At 35.3% G+C, this 18,847-nt stretch overlaps 1 protein-coding gene across 3 annotated transcripts in view; it reads right to left on the reverse strand.

Annotated features, from left to right (window-relative positions):
- The window catches only part of LRBA (LPS responsive beige-like anchor protein), a 736,343-nt gene that overhangs the window by 550,186 nt on the left and 167,310 nt on the right, over window positions 1-18,847 (reverse strand). For all 3 annotated transcript variants that reach the window (XM_027117137.1, XM_027117135.1, XM_027117138.1), the window contains exons 23-30: window positions 15,805-16,866; window positions 14,611-14,786; window positions 13,602-13,755; window positions 13,014-13,194; window positions 9,791-9,918; window positions 9,198-9,305; window positions 5,539-5,698; window positions 1,834-2,281 (exon numbers count right to left, since the gene is read on the reverse strand). In XM_027117137.1, the coding sequence (XP_026972938.1) occupies window positions 1,834-2,281; window positions 5,539-5,698; window positions 9,198-9,305; window positions 9,791-9,918; window positions 13,014-13,194; window positions 13,602-13,755; window positions 14,611-14,786; window positions 15,805-16,866 (2,417 nt within the window). The remainder of the gene's footprint in view (window positions 1-1,833; window positions 2,282-5,538; window positions 5,699-9,197; window positions 9,306-9,790; window positions 9,919-13,013; window positions 13,195-13,601; window positions 13,756-14,610; window positions 14,787-15,804; window positions 16,867-18,847) is intronic.

Genomic DNA, 18,847 nt, shown 5'->3' on the forward strand with positions numbered 1-18,847 from the left:
TAGAGGGAGTAAGATGATAGAGGATGATGGCAAAAAGATTTTCCATTAAAATTATATATTCCCTGTGTTCTTTCAGAGCATATTAATTATATAAATAATTTTAACCAGCTTGGATATCTAATGTGCCAGCAGGTCTGAAGTAGAAAACTAGGAGATGAGATGAAATACAGAGAACAGGAGACACAAAGAAATAACCAGACAGAAGGAAATTATGATGAGGATATACCAAAAGAAAACAGAAGCCAACTGGAAGGAAATCCCACTGGCCAAATCAGAGACAATCTGAGCATCAATATAAACAATAACAATAATATTATAATTCATCCTATAAAGTATGAAACCGTAAGGTCATATGATGAATGTACTGAATTCATTTGATGAGGAGGGTAACAGTTTCTAAACCCCTCTTCCCAGGGAGTACCTTAACAGTGGAGAAACCCGGAAAATACCATTTCTATAAATGATCAGAATGAGTATCACCAGTAATGAGATAAAACCATGTGCCACTTGTTAGAATACAACAGGAAGAAGTAGCATCACTTCTGTGATATTACTTCCAAAGATGCTTTAGCTTGAATCTAATCCCCAGGACACTAATTAGACAAATCTAAACTGAGGGACATTATACAAAACAGCTGGGCTCTCATCTTCTGAAGTGTCGAGGTCATTAAATTTAAGGAAAGACTAAAGAACTGTTCTTCCAAATTGAAGGAGGATAAAGAGACACAACAAAATACAACACATAAGTCTGAATTCGATCCTTTTACTATAAAGAGCATTACCGAGAAAATTAGTGAAACTTGAAAGGTGTTTCGAGATTTGACGGTAGTATTAATATTATATCAATGTTAATTTCCTTATTTTGATGAATGTATTGTGGTTATGTAGAAAATATACAATAAAATATTCAAAAGGCGTGTAGTACTGTATCAATTTTCCCTCAACAGATTCAGGAAAAATAAAATTTCTTTTAACTGGCAACTTTTCTATAAGGCAGAGCTTGTTTTCAGATAAAAATACTGATTTTTGAAAAAGAATATGCTTAACAACTCTCATACATACATGTCTTACAGGCAGAATTTCAGAAAATTTAATATAAAGAAAATTTTCAAGCAAATTGGCTAAAGGTTTCTTAGGACAGCAGAACCAACAAAGTCAGGAATCTATAGTTAGCTTTCTCAATCTGTCAAGACTCTGAACACTTTGTTGAATTCCTGAATCTGTCGGAATCCACAGATTCCCACCTTTTTTCACAAAGGCTGGCACAGTACTGACAGCAGGGGAATGAAAGGTAACCATTTGTAAATATAGGTGATTTTTAAGTTGTAACAAACGAAGAAAAAAATTATTTAATATACAACTTGCCAATGTAATATTAAAATTATTCTTAAACAATCTTAATAATTATGTTGATAAATAAAAATTTGAAATGATATACAAACCATACAACAAAATATCCTTATAATTTTTAAAACTATATCAAAACATCCCTTTTTAATGTTGAAGCTACAAAATTTAACAAAGTTCAATTCTTGTTTAACCTTTAAATCCTTATAATTTATATATTTATAAACTAATGAGAACCTACTGTATAGCACAGGGAACTCTACTCAGTGCTGACCTAAATGAGAAGGAAATCCAAAAAAGAGGGGATATATGTATACCTATAGTTGATTCACTTTGCTGTACAGTATACACTAACACAACATTGTAAAGCAACTATACTCCAATAAATTTATATATTTATAAATTTATATATTTATAACCTTTAAATCCTTATAATTTATATATTTAAATCCTTATATTTATATATCTAAAGACTATTTACAGTACCTGTCAAAAGATCTGAACTGCACAGGCTGCTCAACAGATAGATCACCAAGAGCTCCAAGGCAGGCTGGTGGCAGAAGGGCAGGATCCACTGTGACTCCATCTCCTGGTATGTTAACCAAGCTTCGGAGAATGTCCTTCACATTGATATTTTTTGAAACGGGAACTGATGGTGCAGCCTTGTTATCCAATTCATTTTCTCCATCACTTTTGGTCTCCTGAGATTTACTGACTTCTGAAGAAAGAGTGCACAGCACCTCACTGATGGCATCTGGGCCTGCACTGACACTTGGAGGTGCTACAGGAGGAGCTACGTCCACATTGCTTCCTAAACCAGTAGCCATTTCTTCCCCAATGCCTGAGTCCCTCCTTCGAGCAGATGATGCACTTTCAGATTCTTCCATGGATGCTGGAGTTAATGGACTGAATGCTGCTGGTGAGTTTTCTCCATCTTATCCAGAAAAAGAAGAAAAGTATGAATTAAAAAATTTACAACTCATTTTAAAAAGGTACACTCAGTCCTAATTATTTTAAATTATGAAATATACAGCATGTTCTAAAAGGTAAAAAACAAATTAAATAATCTATAAAATGTACTCAGTAAATAATTAGATGGTTTAATAAAATAATAATAAATAATAACAAAATATCTTAGAAAACCCCAAACTGAATATGACATACCAATGGGTAGCAACACAAGGTTGAAAGCCATTGGCCTATAAGAAAAAGTCCAAAATCCTTAGGATAAAGTACAAGGTTCTTCAATAATATGAGTCGGCTAAGTTGTAAACTTTATCAGGGCAGGGAATGTACGTTCTTTAACACTTCATCTCCAGCACCTATGACAATGCCTGGGCCTACAACAATGCCTGGCAAGTAGTAGGTAGTCAATAAGTATTTTTCAGATGACTATTCAACTCCAGCTTTATCTCCTGCTACTCATGGCATAACACATAATACTTTACAACACCAATAATTACCTCTACCTCAATCATGGTTTCTACTGCTAGAACACTTGTTACCACTCCTAAATAACTGAATAATTCAATGGTCCTTAAAATCTAGTTCAACAGGGAGCATCACCTTTTCTACTTGATTTTCATTCCCCCCAATCAGGTGTTCACTCCATTCCAACAAAAATGCTCCATCTTGCTAAATCCAATGGTCAGTTCTCAGTCCTAACAGCACTTGACATAGCAGCAGCAACTGATTATTCTCTCCAACGTGACAATACTTTTTTCACTTGGCTTACAGGACACGATGCTCTTCTGGTTTTTCATCTACTACCTTACTGTTGTTCCTTCCTTACCTCCTTCACTTCTTTTTCTCCTGGATTTCTTAACTTGAAGGGACTTAGTACTCAGTTCTTAATCCTTTTATCTTCTCTATCAACATTTATTTCCTTAGTGGTCTCATTAACTCTCAAAGTTTTAAATACCACTATTTCAATAAATAACTACACAAATAAATAAAATTCAGACTGTTATATACAACTGCCTACTCTGCATCTTCTTTTATATGTCTAAAAGACATCACAAACTCAACATGTTGGAAACTGAATTTCTTATCTTCTTCCTTTAGTATGTTTCACCTTCAGTCTATCCAAGTGCACCTTATAATCATTCTTGACTACCTTCCATCTTTTGCATATCCACAGCAAATATTTTAAAATCCTGTTTTCTCACTATCAAAATATATCCAGAATCTGACTGCTTCTCACTAGCCCTACAGCTACCACCCTAGTCCATCCCCAAAATTACCTCTTGCCTAGGTTATTACAATATCCTCCTAACTGGCTATGTTAAGACTGTGACATTAATGGTTCTATTGGCCATGCTTCCTGGTATTCACCCCCTTGAGAAGTTGTTGAGTCTGGGCTGGGCCTGACTCACTGCAACCAACCGAATGTGGTAGAAGTGGGCCAGTTCTGTGCCCAAGCTTAAGATCTGGCAATCTGTACATTCTCAGAATCTCTGAACACCTCTATAAACAATCTGGCTACCTGGTTGGAAATTCATCTGAGAACAAGTAGCAAGGCCCCACACATACAACCCCAGCTTAGCCATTTCAGTCATTCAGCCCTAGCTCTTGGAGCCATTCTAGCTGAGGCACTAGATTAATGAGGAGAAAAGCCATTTCGGATTTTCCAACCCCAGCAAACAACAGGGGTTGAATCATTACCACTGAATCATAGCAGGGATGAATCATTACCACTGCGACTTAACTGAATCAAATTCATGGAATCATGATAACAAGACTAAAACAGTGAGTTTTGTGAGTTTTAACTTTGAGGTAACATGTAACACAGCAGTACATAACTAAAACATTGGTTTTTCTTGCCCCGTAGGGTGTATTCTTAAAAGTGTTACTTTAAAAAACATATATCAATTCTAACTCCTGTACTCAAAACCCTCCAATAATTTCTCATTCTCCTTAGAGTGAAAATCCCTTTCTCCTTAGAGTGAAATACCCCCTTTCTCCTGGTCATTCCTGATAATTTTCCCCATTCAATTTTTCTTTTCTTAGGACTTAACACCTTCTAAAATAATCAATACTATACAATTTATTTATTAAATGTACTTATTTTCTACTTCCTCTCACTAGAATTCAAGCTCCAGGAGGGCAGACTTTTTTTTTCTTTTGTTCATTAATAATGAACAAGAACCTAGGAGGTACGGAATGAATACTGATTGGATAAATAAACCACCCCTGTTGGGTAACAGCTACTTCTATAACTACAATACCTGCTTCTCTATAACTGGCAGCTAATTTTATAACTTTCCCTATAACTGGCAGCTAATTTTATAACTCCAATTATTATAGTTATTTGTTAACAAATCTGTCTCATAAGAAAATATGTTATTTATTCTTTACAACAAATGTGGAGTTAAACAAAAATGTCTAATATTTTATTTGTAAAGAGTAACATATTCTCGGGCTTCTGTGGTGGCTCAGTGGTTAAGAATCCGCCTGCCAATGCAGGGGACACAGGTTCGAGCCCTGGTCCGGGAAGATCCCACATGCCACAGAGCAGCTAAGCCCATGCACCGCAACTACTGAATCTGCGCTCTAGAGCCCGCGAGCCACAACTACTGAAGGCCGCAGGCCTAGAGCCCATGTTCTGCAACAAGAGAAGTCACCGCAGGCTTCCCTGGTGGCGCAGTGGTTGAGAGTCCACCTGCCGATGCAGGGGACACAGGTTCTTGCCCCGGTCCGGGAAGATCCCACATGCCGCAAAGCGGCTGGGCCCGTGAGCCATGGCCACTGAACCTGTGTGTCCGGAGCCTGTGCTCCACAATGGGAGAGGCCACAACAGTGAGAGGCCCGCATACCGCAAAAAAAAAAAAAAAAAGAGAAGTCACCACAGTGAGAACCCACGCACCACAACAAAGAGTAGCCCCTGCTTGTCACAACTAGAGAAAGCCCTCACGCAGCAACGAAGAACCAAAGCAGCCAAAAATAAATAAATAAATTTATTTTTTTTTTTAAAAAAAGAATAACATTTTCTCATCTTTCAAATAGATGGCTCACTTAACGAACAGAAACCATCTCCCAATTGCAATGGTACTTAAAATATTTGGTTATTAGTAAAAATAAATACATACTTTCACTTTATACATAAATTCCAGAATCAATATTTTAACTATCATAAGTAGGTAATGTTTTACTTGAACTTTGGATGCCAGATAATAAAATTCAGAAACTTACCAGGGAGTGATAAATTCCCGCTTTCACTACCAGTTTCCTTAAAAGACTGGCTATGCCTTTCATTTTGGGGTTCCAAAATGTCTCTGTACTTCGAGACCATAAGAACAGAGATAAAGTATACAACTGCCAAGGCTAAAAACTGTGCTTGTTTGCTATCCTCCTGGGGAAAAATAAAAGGAGTTGATCAAGCCACTATTAAATAACATGTTTGAATCTTACTTTACATGACAACATTCAAATAGAAAACATGTTCACAAATCTTTTAATATACACAGAAAATAGTAATGAATTCACCTAAGCAAAGATTAGGCAAATACTCTTGGAAAAATGCCTGTAAATATTAGGTTTTATGCTTGTGAAACATGAAAAGAGAGAAGCTGGCTTGTTTTTTTAAATTAAGTAACTAAATCTGAAGAGATATGTCCTAATATACTTTGTAAGGTTAATCAAACAGCAATTATCATTATATGTGAACAACTATTTTTGCTTCCAACCATAAGAATTAAAATGTTTTAAAAAATCAGAATAACAGTTTTCCTAAAAGACAGGCATTCAAGATTTTTTAAAGTAACATTATCACATACAGAACTGGATGCCAAAGAAATTCTCAAGAGTATTTTAAAATAATACAGACTCAAGTGTCCACAATTGAAAATATAGTGTCTGCCAGAAAGAAAAGGACAAACTCCAGACACGCAGGCTCAGCGGCCATGGCTTACAGGCCTAGCTGCTCCGCGGCATGTGGGATCTTCCCAGACTGGGGCACGAACCCGTGTCCCCTGCATTGGCAGGTGGACTCTCAACCACTGCGCCCCACCAGGGAAGCCCTGCTTAATCTTTTATAAATTATTTACACCTATCTAATCTTTATTTAGCCCATTAATATGTTCAGTGTTTACTAACTACAGTATGAAGTTTACAGTGTATGCCTGATTTGTGCCCAAATAAAAAATATCCCATAGATCCTTATGTTTAAGTCCTAACTCCTAAAACAAATTTACTTTCAATTGTAGCTGTCATTTATTGAATACTTACTGTGAGTCAGGCACTGTGCTATATTCATTAACCCATTTAAATAAGATGAGGCCTAGAGAAGTTAAGTAATTTACCTAAGGGCATACAGTAAATGAAAAAGCAAATCTGAACTCAGATTAGACTGATTAAAAACCTTAGCTTTTAACCTCAAGGTAATAATTTATTTATATCCCCAGTCTTAGGTCATTTCCTTTTTCTTCAAAGTTTGCTTATGCTAGAGAGGCTCTGGGATGTAGTTTGGGAAACATGGTCTTTTCTCTTTTCTAAAATTCTTGCAAGGTGATTATATAACTTCTATAATTACCAAAAAAATTAATTTGTTACTTTCAGAAATGAACACGGTAGACACAGGAGACACTCTTTCTCTGTCCAAATATCGTGATATAATAACCAATCAGAAAGTGCCAAAGAGCCGAATCATTCAGAGCCAGGGTGAGGAGCTGTGATTTCACTTTAAGTGCTATGGGAAGCCATTAGAGAACTTTTTTTTAAAAAACATCTTTATTGGAGTATAGTTGCTTTACAATGTTGTGTTAGTTTCTACTGTATGACAAAGTGAATCTACTGTATAACATATACAGCTATATGTATACATATTTCCCCATATCCCCTCCCTCTTGCGTCTCCCTCCTGCCCTCCCTTTCCCACCCCTCTAAATGGTCACAAAGCACCGAGCTGATCTCCCTGTGCTATGCAGCTGCTTCCCACTACCTATCTATTTTACATTTGGTAGTGTATATACATATCAATACTACTCTCTCACTTCATCCCAGCTTACCCTTCCCCATCCCTGTGTCCTCAAGTCCATGCTCTATGTCTGCATTTTTATTCCTGTTCTACCCCTAGGTTCATTAGAACCTTTTTTTTTTTTTCAGATTCCATATATATGTGTTAGCATACGGTGTTTGCTTTTCTCTTTCTGACTTACTTCACTCTGTATGACAGACTCTACGTCCATCCATCTCATTACAGATAACTCAATTTCGTTTCTTTTTATGGCTGAGTAATAGTCCATTGTATATATGTGCCACATCTTCTTTATCCATTCATCTGTCGATGGATACTCAGGTTGCTTCCATGTCCTGGCTATTGTAAATAGTGCTGCAATGAACATTGAGGTGCATGTGTCTTTTTGAATTATGGTTTTCTCAGGGTATATGCCCAGTAGTGGGATTGCTGGGTTGTATGGTAGTTCTATTTTTAGTTTTTTGAGGAACTTCCATACTGCTCTCTATAGTGGCTGTATCAATTTACATTCCCACTAACAGTGCAGGAGGTTACCCTTTTCTCCACACCCTCTCCAGCATTTATTGTTTGTAGATTTTTTGATGATGGCCATTCTGACCACTGTGAGGTGCTACCTCACTGTAGTTTTGGTTTGCATTTCCATTAGAGAATTTTTTAAGCCAAAGAGTTACATCATCTATTCTAGATTTTGAAACTTCATTCTAGGAAATACAAAGTTACGGGGCAATAGACTCAACAACTGCTCAAGGAAAGAGAATGGGGAGAGAAGGAAGCAGCAATATTTGGTTCTAAAGTGGACCACAGTCAGTGGGTTCTAAAAAGCAAAAGTAATGGTTTCTTCATTAAAGGAATAATAACAGCTACCAAAAAGCAAAAAATTGAGATCCAGGGAGGCATTATAGTACAATGGTTAAGATCAAAGTTTCAAGAATCAGACTCCCTAGGTCCTTAATCCACTTCTACCTCTCACTACTTGTAGGATTTTAAGCAGACTATTTAAGCTAATACTGCTATCTTTCTCATAGGATTATTCTGTGAATTAAATGAGGTAATACATATAAATCATCCAGTTATATGCTTAATACAAAATAAACTATTAGTTATAGCTAATAATTATTACCTATAACTACTTTTAACAAATTGTATACTTGTATAAAGCTTAGTGAAGAATCAAAAGAGGACTAAAACACTGGAGAAAGAGAAGGGAAAGTTAAAAATTCAAGTTATAAAGTTTATTTTTAAAAAATGTATACGTAATATAGAGCAGCTAGTACTAAACACACAGGAAGTGTTCAATAAATATTAATGATTATACTTTTTTTATATGACTTTACAATTCCTACATGAAATTCTGCCATATTATATATCAAAATTAGCTAAAACGAAACTATTTTTCATCTTTAAAAAATTTAAAACACCACTCCCGACATTTCATCGTGTATTTTTATATCATATAAAACTTTCAGAGCACAGATTCTGGAGTTAGAATCCTATCATTTACCAGCTCCATTAGCTTGAACAAGTTACCCAAGCTCTCTGTGCTTCAAATTCCTCATTCATGAAATGGGAATTACAAAGTACACAAATCAAGAAGTTGTTGGAATGAATAAGAACATATGAAGCACTTACAATGCTTACTATGTAATAATGTGTTTTTCTTTTTGGTAGCAATACTCTGATATATTAGCTCCATTTATATAAACAATATTTTTAAGATTCTAAGATTCTAAAATCATTGTCAAGAGAACTGGTATCTAGGCCTTCTTATTTCTACCTGACTATTTTATATCACAAAGAGTGTTCACTCTCAATACTTTGGGCCTCAGAGGAAATATGTATCAGCTAAGAGAATATGTAAAAGAAATACTGTAACTTACTATGTCTCTGAAGACAACTGCCCTAAGTCGATTAATATCCATGTCTTGTAGAAGCCTGTCAAAATCTCTTACTGGAGATATACCACCAGTTACAATATCCACCGGACTCTATTTAAGACAAAAAAATATAAATATATACATTACACAGACATTTTAAAAAATAAACAGTATTCCATAGGCTATAATGTTGTTTTTCCCAGTTTATTTTCCTACTTCTTTCTGTCTTCTTTTTTTTGGGTGTCAGGATGGGGGTGGGGGATGTAGAAGGGAGTCATGAAGGAAAAAAGAAACTGCATGCTAACTCACCGTTTCACCGAGTACGTGAAACACAAATTGACATACTTGAAGGAAAAGGTATCATGGACACAAGGAAAGTAAACATTTGGAAAAGCAGACAAGATTAAGTATAAGCAAATCTTTACTGTATACTTAAACACAAATATTTGAAGGTTATGTCCACAGGCTAAAATAACTATTTTAGGACCTCTGTCAAATTTATTTAACTTTATGTTGAAATGAACAAATAAATTTAAGATCTTAATCGTAAAATGAGAGAATGCTTTTTTATTTAATTAATTATTCTGTATGCTTACCTTTGCTGCAGATTTCCCCATGGGAATCAGGCCGTGTGTTGTTTTCTGGACTTTCCCTGCTTTGCCTTTAGTTCTCAGCTGTGAATGCTGTTGACACTCTAAGCAATTCCTTACGGCCACTGCACACACTGTAATTTATTTTAAGGAAAAAATTGGGCAAGAAAAAAATTATATTTAAGATTATGAGACTGACGAAACTCACCTATACGAGTTACATAAGATTTGAAACATTACCTTCAGCAAATTTCTAAAATGTCCCTGGGCTTTATCACCCACTGTTTGTTTTCTGACTTTGTTAGCTACTCTGTTAGGGCCCACTGCTAAAAGAGAATCAGTTCAGGAACCTTAATAAACACTGTACTGTTTCTTAGGTCTCACATAAGCTACTTGAAATAATCTTCTATGGAGGAAAAGATAGGGAAGAAAAGAACTTTTTTTGAAGGTGTAAGAAAGCAGAAAGTAAATCACATTGCCATCAACTAGTCCAGGGTAAAATAACCTTCTATTACCTTCATTAAAGTACAATAGTTAAACTAGAAACTTGCATGTTTTTCTTAAAATTTTTATCATTACAGCATGATATTAATAGAGACTGAGAGAGGGTAGAGCATTAAAAGGAATATTTATAGAATCTACCTTTTACTGGCTTTCATTAAAACTGTTTAAAAGGCGGGGGACAAAAAAGAGATTGTGATTAATATACAGTCTAAAATTACCTCTCTAAACATCTCACTTAGGCAATTAACTCAAGTTATTTAGAAATTAATTTCGAATTTTAAGTAATAAATTAGGTAATACACAATTGACTATGAATTGATTGATATCATGTAATCATCTCAATTCCCAACCAATTTGGTAGCACTGAAGGTATTTGTCTCAACAAGAGTGAGAGAGCAAATTAGGAACTAAATAGCAAACTTAAGTGATAACGACCTTAACTGTCACCAGACTATCATATGGCTAGCACACACAGAATTGAAAAGGGAAAGTATTGAGAAAGGTGCTGAAAGAGAGCAACAACAGTTGGGAAAAGGGAACGAACACAGTGAAGAAGGGAGGGAGAGAGAATATGGAATACAACTCTGTCAAATTTGGAGTCAGGCCCAGGAAAATAACTCTTCCACTACTTTCGTCACACGTTGCATAAAATCAAGTTTGGGTCTGCATTACAAAGTTAAAAACTACATTTGAATGCCTAGTATCAATCAATCTCAGTAGCACAGTTTCTTCTTACCGTTGCCATCCTACATTCTCAACTCCAACTTCAGGAAAACAGGAGTGAGGAGACCAGGGATCAAAACATATGGACTGGGACTTCCCTGGTGGCACAGTGGTTAAGAATCTGCCTGCCAATGCAGGGGACGCGGGTTCAAGCCCTGGGAAGATCCCACATGCCACGGAGCAACTAAGCCCATGCGCCACAACTACTGAGCCTGCGCTCTAGAACCTGCCTGCCACAACAACTGAAGCCTAGAGCCTGCAACAAGAGAAGCCATCACCATGAGAAGCCTGCGCACTGCGTCGAAGAGTAGCCCCCACTCACCACAACTAGAGAAAAGCCCACACGCAGCAACGAAGACCCAACGCAGCCATAAATTAATTACTTATTTTTTTAAAAAAAACAAAAACATTTGGACTGTTTACCAAGCTTACCATATTCTATTAAGTGATCCTGAACAAGGAGAACATGTGGTGCTGGAGTACACTGAATTATTTCCTTATTTTCTTCTACAGTTATGAAAATGAGGGAGATACGGTATTCCCCTAACTTCTGAATCTAATACTTCTTGAGTATAGTGAAGCACTGCTAGTGTAGTCTTGTACTTTCAATTCCAAAAGTGCACTCTTTTTAGGAAAGTGGAAAGGTTTTAAAAATGGCATATACAAAAGCAATGGGTTCTAAATATTTTAATTATATTACTGATATAAAGTTTAAGGGTGTATCTTATAACAGAAAGAGTAGGAACATTAGTTAAACTATATTCAAATTCCAGCTCTACCAATTTATAGCTTTTAAATTTTTGGCAAATTTCCTAATTTCTTTGATCTCAATTTTCCTCATGAAAAAAAGGAAGAAAATACAAATGAATGAATGGCTGGAAGAAAATGATTGGTGACTCATGAAAATCAGCAATGACATATGACAGTAGTCAATAAATGATAGCTTCTGTTTTGTTGTGCTTACCGTTTCAATCTCTCTCAATTAAAATTTTTTTAAAACTCCCTAAAAATAGTATACCAAGTCCTTTAGAGCATCCTATGTTTAAAAGTACTTTGAATAGCATTTTGAGTAAAAATAATTATTATACCAAAAAAAATGTAAGTACATCTGTTTAAGTAACGGATATTCTTGCTAAATATGGGGAAATACTTCATTAACTAATTAGATTTTCCACTGTTGGTATTATATTTTCATAGGTGCCTTATTTCTAATTTGTCTTCATATGGCCATGGTTCCTAAAGATTTTGCTTCCATTTTTTGGTACCCGTTTCTCCACCTACTTCTCTCCATTTAATAAGCAAATCATTAACAAAGTCTCAGTATTTATGACTAGATACAGGACACCTTCTGCATAGAGAAAAAATTTTCTTCTTCACCTAAGGAAGTTCAGATATCACTAAAACTTCATTTAATTTACTTTAACTTTCACCTAAGGAAGAACTGCCTCCAGGAGAAGAACAGAGATTTAATAATCTCACTAACTGCTTTAACAAATTATCACAGCTTATTTGGATAAAGGCTATACTTGAATGATGCTAGTTTAGAACCTTGCTACTCAAGTGTGTTTTTTAAGAGAAGCAGCATCAGCATTACCTCGTAGAAAGGCAATTTTAGGTGTCATCCCAGACCTATACAATCTAATCAGCATTTCAACAAGATCCTTTGGTGATCCATGTGTATGAATCACCTTAAAATTTAAGAAGCACTACTTTAAAGCAAAAAGAGATTGGGGGGTTGGGGGTGGGCGGAGAAGAAGTAATGCTGACCAGAATCAATGCAGAATTTTCAAAACACGTCCTCCTCCTCTATTACCTTCACAAGTACTACTATAGCCAGTACATACACAGTCCTTCACTCTTTGGAGGCTAAAAAGTAGCATAAGACAAATTGCCTAGCACACTTTTTCCCACCAACAGGAAAAAGAAAATGTTCAATTTAATACGTCTGGATCACTGAAAATTTTTTAAGTAAATTCCTAAGTAATGGGTTTTAACAGCTCACCCAGTCGGAGACACTGCCGCAGAATTCCTCCAGATGACATATTTTTTTCAGCTTCAATTTCAGTAAAGCCAAGAGAACTTGCAAATATAAGAACATCCACAAGGCTGATTAGTCTCTGCAAAAATGTCACAGAGGCTTCTATTGAAAGGCCTTGAGTAGGTTCAATATTCTCCAGCTCATGCTGTAAGGAATAAAGTTTGACATTTACATTTATGTTCTGATAAAAATCCAATTTTATGAGATACAGTCCACAGATCTCTAAATTTTACAAAAAGCCAGGCTTTCACAAATCTACTTCAACAGAGGGATTTCCTTATCATTTCATCTAAAAAAAAAGCATACATACAGGTGAAACACTGTCAGTCATATTCTTCACTAACTCATTCATACCTAATAATTAAACATTCTTTTTAGTCCCTTCATTCCTGGAACAGATTCTAAGGTCCTTTCAAGTAATTATAAAAGGATTCTGTTGCTTTTGAATTACAGAACCTATGATGCATAGTAACAATCACATTCAAGTTTTAATCAATAAGAATGCATAAGTCATGTTTTCACACCAACTTTATATAGTAGTTAAGTCCTTACTGTAGCCGATGTAGCAGCTGAAAGCAATGGCAGTATACCCCCGCAAGCCATGACCATATTGTCCATCACTTGAGAGATGAGATGAATTGTGTTGTGTACAAAGATGACATTATCACTGCTATTCACGAAGTCCATTACTGTCTTTGTTGAATGGCTGTCCAAAGATAAATGATGTTTACTGATAAAGCTAAAAAAAGGAAATCACAGTTTGCCTACTCGAGGGGAGGGAGGATAAGAAGGTGCTTTTGCTTCATCTTGAAAGCTGAGGAAAGATAATGATGCGGCAGGCATTTTGGAGGAGGGTGTATACTTCCTTAGAAGATGTAGACCATTCCATATCAGCAGTTACTACACATGCCCTTTTTCAGTGCTGAAATGTTAACACTATTCATCTTACACTTAATATAAAAGTTGAACTAAATTATCCTTAACTAGGACCAAAATTAAGAAGTGGCAAAAACTAAGAGGTAAATGGTGCTAAATGTGCTATTAAAAATGATTTTTCTAATAATGTTTTCTTAGACAATGCCATGAAATGTCCTTAAACAGAATAAGAGTAGTATACAAATAACAATAAACACATTAGGCACTTTTAAAATCATAAATCATACAATGGAGGATAATCTGAAATACACAGACTCTTTATACTAAAAATACAATGGAAAATTAGATGTTTTACATAAATCCCAATTTTCTTTTTTTTACTATTTCTAGAAATAAACCCAGTCAGTAGACCTACATTCAGGCAAATTATATGCTATATTATATGCTGTAAAGTACACAGCAAATTTTTTAAAAGAAAAATTTTCAAGTTTTTATACTCTAAATATGGTACCTCATTTATATGAGAATAAACATTAATTCAATAAAACCCTACCACAGAAATAAGTTATAACCTACTTTTTAAGCAAATGACTGAAATTAATTGCAAAATGTCAACTATATAAATTTCTTTGAAAACAAACACTAAAATTTATATACATCTTCTATAATAAACATATGGACAAACCTTCTCCACATCTGTATGTCTGTTTCTATTGAAAATAATAGATCAGTGAGCAAACGCTGATGCACTTGAGACCATCTGAACTCTGGAATACGGAACATAGATCTGGAATTCCTCCTTTGTCCATTAACTGCATCTGGTGCTGTTCCCTGCCCTGGCTGCTCCTGTTGCCTTGACATCTAATAGAGAAAGTTAAAAAGAATAAAATCAGTTCAACTTCAAAGGTAGACATTAATAACTTAATAGCTTCTATGTAATTCATCTAACAAATACTCACATTTTAAGATACTAAGGGACTAAATCAGAGAAAAATTATCAATGAGTAATAACATTAATACATTTAAAGCAAAGATGTAAAAAATGTGAAATCAGCACAACGCAGCAGTAACTGGCCAGGAACCATGTTAGTATTATCACCAGCTAATGCAACATTTTATAAAGGAATCAAGAAGCTTTTGGTTTTGAACACTGACATAAAAGAAAAGCCATAGCTGGATTATAAATTGGCTAGAATTAAGAAAAAACAATGCGCGTCCGGAGCCTGTGCTCTGCAACGGGAGAGGCCACAGCAGTAGGAGGCCCGCGTACCGCAAAAAAAAAAAAAAAAAAAAAAAGAGTTGGAGGAGGAGAAGTAAGAGTTGATTAAAGTGGGAAATGACAACATGCACCCACAGTGGTGTCATGAATCTCTCTGAGACACTGGTAAGGAAGAAAGCTGTGTCTCTGGATAGCACAAAGTCTCCTGTCTCTTAAAAAAGTAAACAGACCTCATGGAACAATTTTAAACCACATATTTTGTATCTAAAATCATACACTGGCAGGTGGTTTTGCAGGAAGGTAGTCCTAGATTCTGCTTAAAAACTAACGTCCTAACTATGACTGGGTCATCAAATAAAGGGTAAAAGTAATTCCAATGTTTGCTTTATAAGCTAAAAATACACTAACACTGAAGCTTGAAAGTAGTAACTTTTGATGATACTGTGGTGAAAATAATAATAAAAGCTGCCATTTAACAAACTCATACTGAAAGCCAAACCCTGTGCTAAAGATAATAATCTTCACATTCACTGCATTTATGTAATTGCAAATAGGTTATGAACCAATTCCAAAATAAAATAAAATAAAATCTAAGTCTATACACTTGTCCTATTTCAACTCAATGCAAATACACTTCAAGAAGATAATAAATATAATCACCTCAAGCACAGGCTGATGACGCTGAGATGCTTCCATGTTTGTAGTGGCCTTCAATTCCAATCTCTCAGTATCTGTAGCAACACTGGAAGCATCCAACTTAGCAATCCTCTGCTCAGAAGTAGTAGGAGACTCGAAGGTACTACTATTAGAATCACTATGTAGTTTGGTTTCTCCGGCGAGGTTAGTCTTCTCCCCTACCTCCAGCATCTGACCAACATCTGATTGAACAGTTGCTTGGGAAGCAGTAGTTCCTGGTGAGGTAGCTGAAGACCCTGATGCTGTCATAGTCAAGACTTCAGAATCTTTAGGATCTCGAGTTTCAGTGTCAGTTTGTTTCTTACTTACAGGTTGTTCCTCTTGAAATATTAACTTGTGGTCATTACTAAACATGTCCATTCTTTCATTGGCTTCAGAAGCAGCTGGAGACAAACTGTTATCTTGGAGCTCTGTAGGTAGACTGGCTTCCTCAGTAGGAATACTTTCTACCTTCAGTTCTACATAATCATCATCTTCTTCTTCCTCTACTACAGACTTATCCAATAATTCTGGCACCTCTGAAGCATCCTCTTCTGAAGGAGAACTTATGGAAGCAGTTACTTCATTGACAGTCATTATATCTTTGCCAGTTGTTTTAAAAGAATCAGAGGAAACAGTCACAGCTTCTATTATGTCAGAAGATCCTTCTAAACTCTCTGCATTAGTTGTTTCATTTTTCAGTGTTTCTTCTAAAGGGACTTCATCCAGTAACTCCTGATTTTCTTGCACAGTTGTCCTTTCTTCATTAGATGTATTGTGAGTTTGCAGTTCAACAATGGATGCAGATTCTACTGAACTTGTCTTCCCAATGCTTGACTTTTCATCACTAGTTCTGGTGATATGAGAAGAAGGAGGAGAATCCTTTGTATCTGATTGCTGGGATCCTACTGAAACATTAACATTCCTGCTAATGCCAGAGACTGCTTGAATTGGACTTGAAGAACACTGCCCTATTTCTTCATCAACTTTTCCCTGGTGTTCCCTAAATATATTGGCAAGGTTTTCTTTATGTATTTCAAAAGTGACCTACATGAAAAACATACAAGCAGTCAAAACATGCAAAAAAAAGAAAGAAAGAACAGAGCATACAGAACATAAAAATATTTAATTTTTCAAATATATGGTTTATATAATGCAGTAAGACAGTTTTCCTATAATATCTTTATTTACAGAATGATAAACAAAAGGTAAGTCAATCACAAAAATCTAAACAGTCAAAAACTTATAGCTAATCTTAATGCTAACAGGTAGCATGGCATCAAACAATAACAAGAATATAGTTATTTAACCTATTCTTAAAGACATATAATGTAGGAAAAGAGTACATTATATTCTACTGACTTCTATAACTTGTACCAGGATCTAAGTATGTACCATTGGGAAGTGCTTTGTGCACTACGTAATGTATTGTTTCAAATGCAATGAAAACCCATCTCCCCATGATTTATTCTCAGCAGAGATAAAAAATATCAATTATGTTCACTTCATATATGATGCAAATCACACACTTAGATATTATATATATTATAGCAGCTCTCTATATATTTATTAAGCTACTAAAACTTTCTCTTACTAAGCTAAAGAATATAAATTCTTTTAGCAATGAAATGAAAAGATCCAACTCTTTCCCTAAGGTCAACCATAATTTTCAAAGTTGAACTGATCACAAATGGTCTGAAAGTTCCAGTTCATCCATCCACACAACCATTCATTCCACTTGTATGCTGTATGTAAGAGATTACTATGTATTCAGCACTGTGAACATCCTCATATCATGCTTATTAGACTTTTACCCAAATAAATGGAAAACTTTTACGGTTAAAGTATGAAAGACAGTGCTGTGATTTTCAATGTCAAAAGGTTTATGAATTTCTTATCTCATCAAGCATCATTATATTATAGCCACCATTATGTGACTGCTGCTAGTGAATTTCAATGGGAACACCTCTCAAAAAAATAAAAGTATAATACATGCAGAAGGTATAAGCATAATTATAGTTTATCAATGCTGGAATTGTTTGTTTATGTAACCTATATTATTATAACATATATAGTAAATTGAACCTTTTAGTCAACAAACCTTTATTGAGCCCTAGTATAGGAGGATGGTAGATGATAATAAAAAAAGAAAAGATGATTTTTCATGCCCAAAGATTCACAGGCCTTTTTGAATCACAGATGTGTATCCACGTGGATACAAGGCAAACAAAATTATAAATAATGCACAATGTACACAGTTCCTTCCATAGCTATTAACTAGCCTTTGCTCATTACATATGCAGTACATTCTTGCCATAATGTGGTATAGCTAAAGATAAGAATGTTTAGGAAATAAACATTTTCCTAATTTTAAATATGTGGGGAACTTTTTTGAATATTTCAAAATGAAATGCATGTATGCAACACTAAAGAGTAAAATGGCACAATGACATTAACAAAATATCAATTTCTTTTACACCCAGAAGGCTGATATCTTCTCTGAACGATGTTCTTTATTTTAATTGACCAATTCCTCATTTATTCATTCCAGAAAACTTTACTGAACATCTACAGTATGCCAGACACTGTGTGATGAAAAACAAAATGTTCCTACCTTCATGGTGCTTATACCCTAATGGAGTAGATGAAAAATAAACATGTAAATATATAAGATAATGTCAAGTAATAGTAAGAGGTTTGAAGAAAAAAAGGAGATAGAGAATAACTGAAGATGACAGTCTAGATGGGAGGGTATGTTTTACTAGGGTAACTGGGAAAGGTCTCTGGAGATGTTATGTTTGAACAGAGACAAGAATAAAGTGAGAGAGCAAGTTACATGAATATCATGTAATGAAAAGACTTTCAGGCCGAAGGAAGAACAAATGCAAAGGCCCTGGAGCCAAAATAAGCTCTGTACGTTTGAGAAACAATAAGAACCCAGCACACAGAGACTGTAGGTGATAAAGTCAAAGATGCAGCCATTGGCTAGATCATGATTAGAGAGCAGTACAGACTATGTTAAAGACTG

This window comes from Aethalodelphis obliquidens, unplaced genomic scaffold (assembly GCF_003676395.1).
Source record: "Aethalodelphis obliquidens isolate GAN/ISIS:26980383/991018 unplaced genomic scaffold, ASM367639v1 scaffold17, whole genome shotgun sequence".
Classification (NCBI taxonomy): Eukaryota; Metazoa; Chordata; class Mammalia; order Artiodactyla; family Delphinidae; genus Aethalodelphis; species Aethalodelphis obliquidens.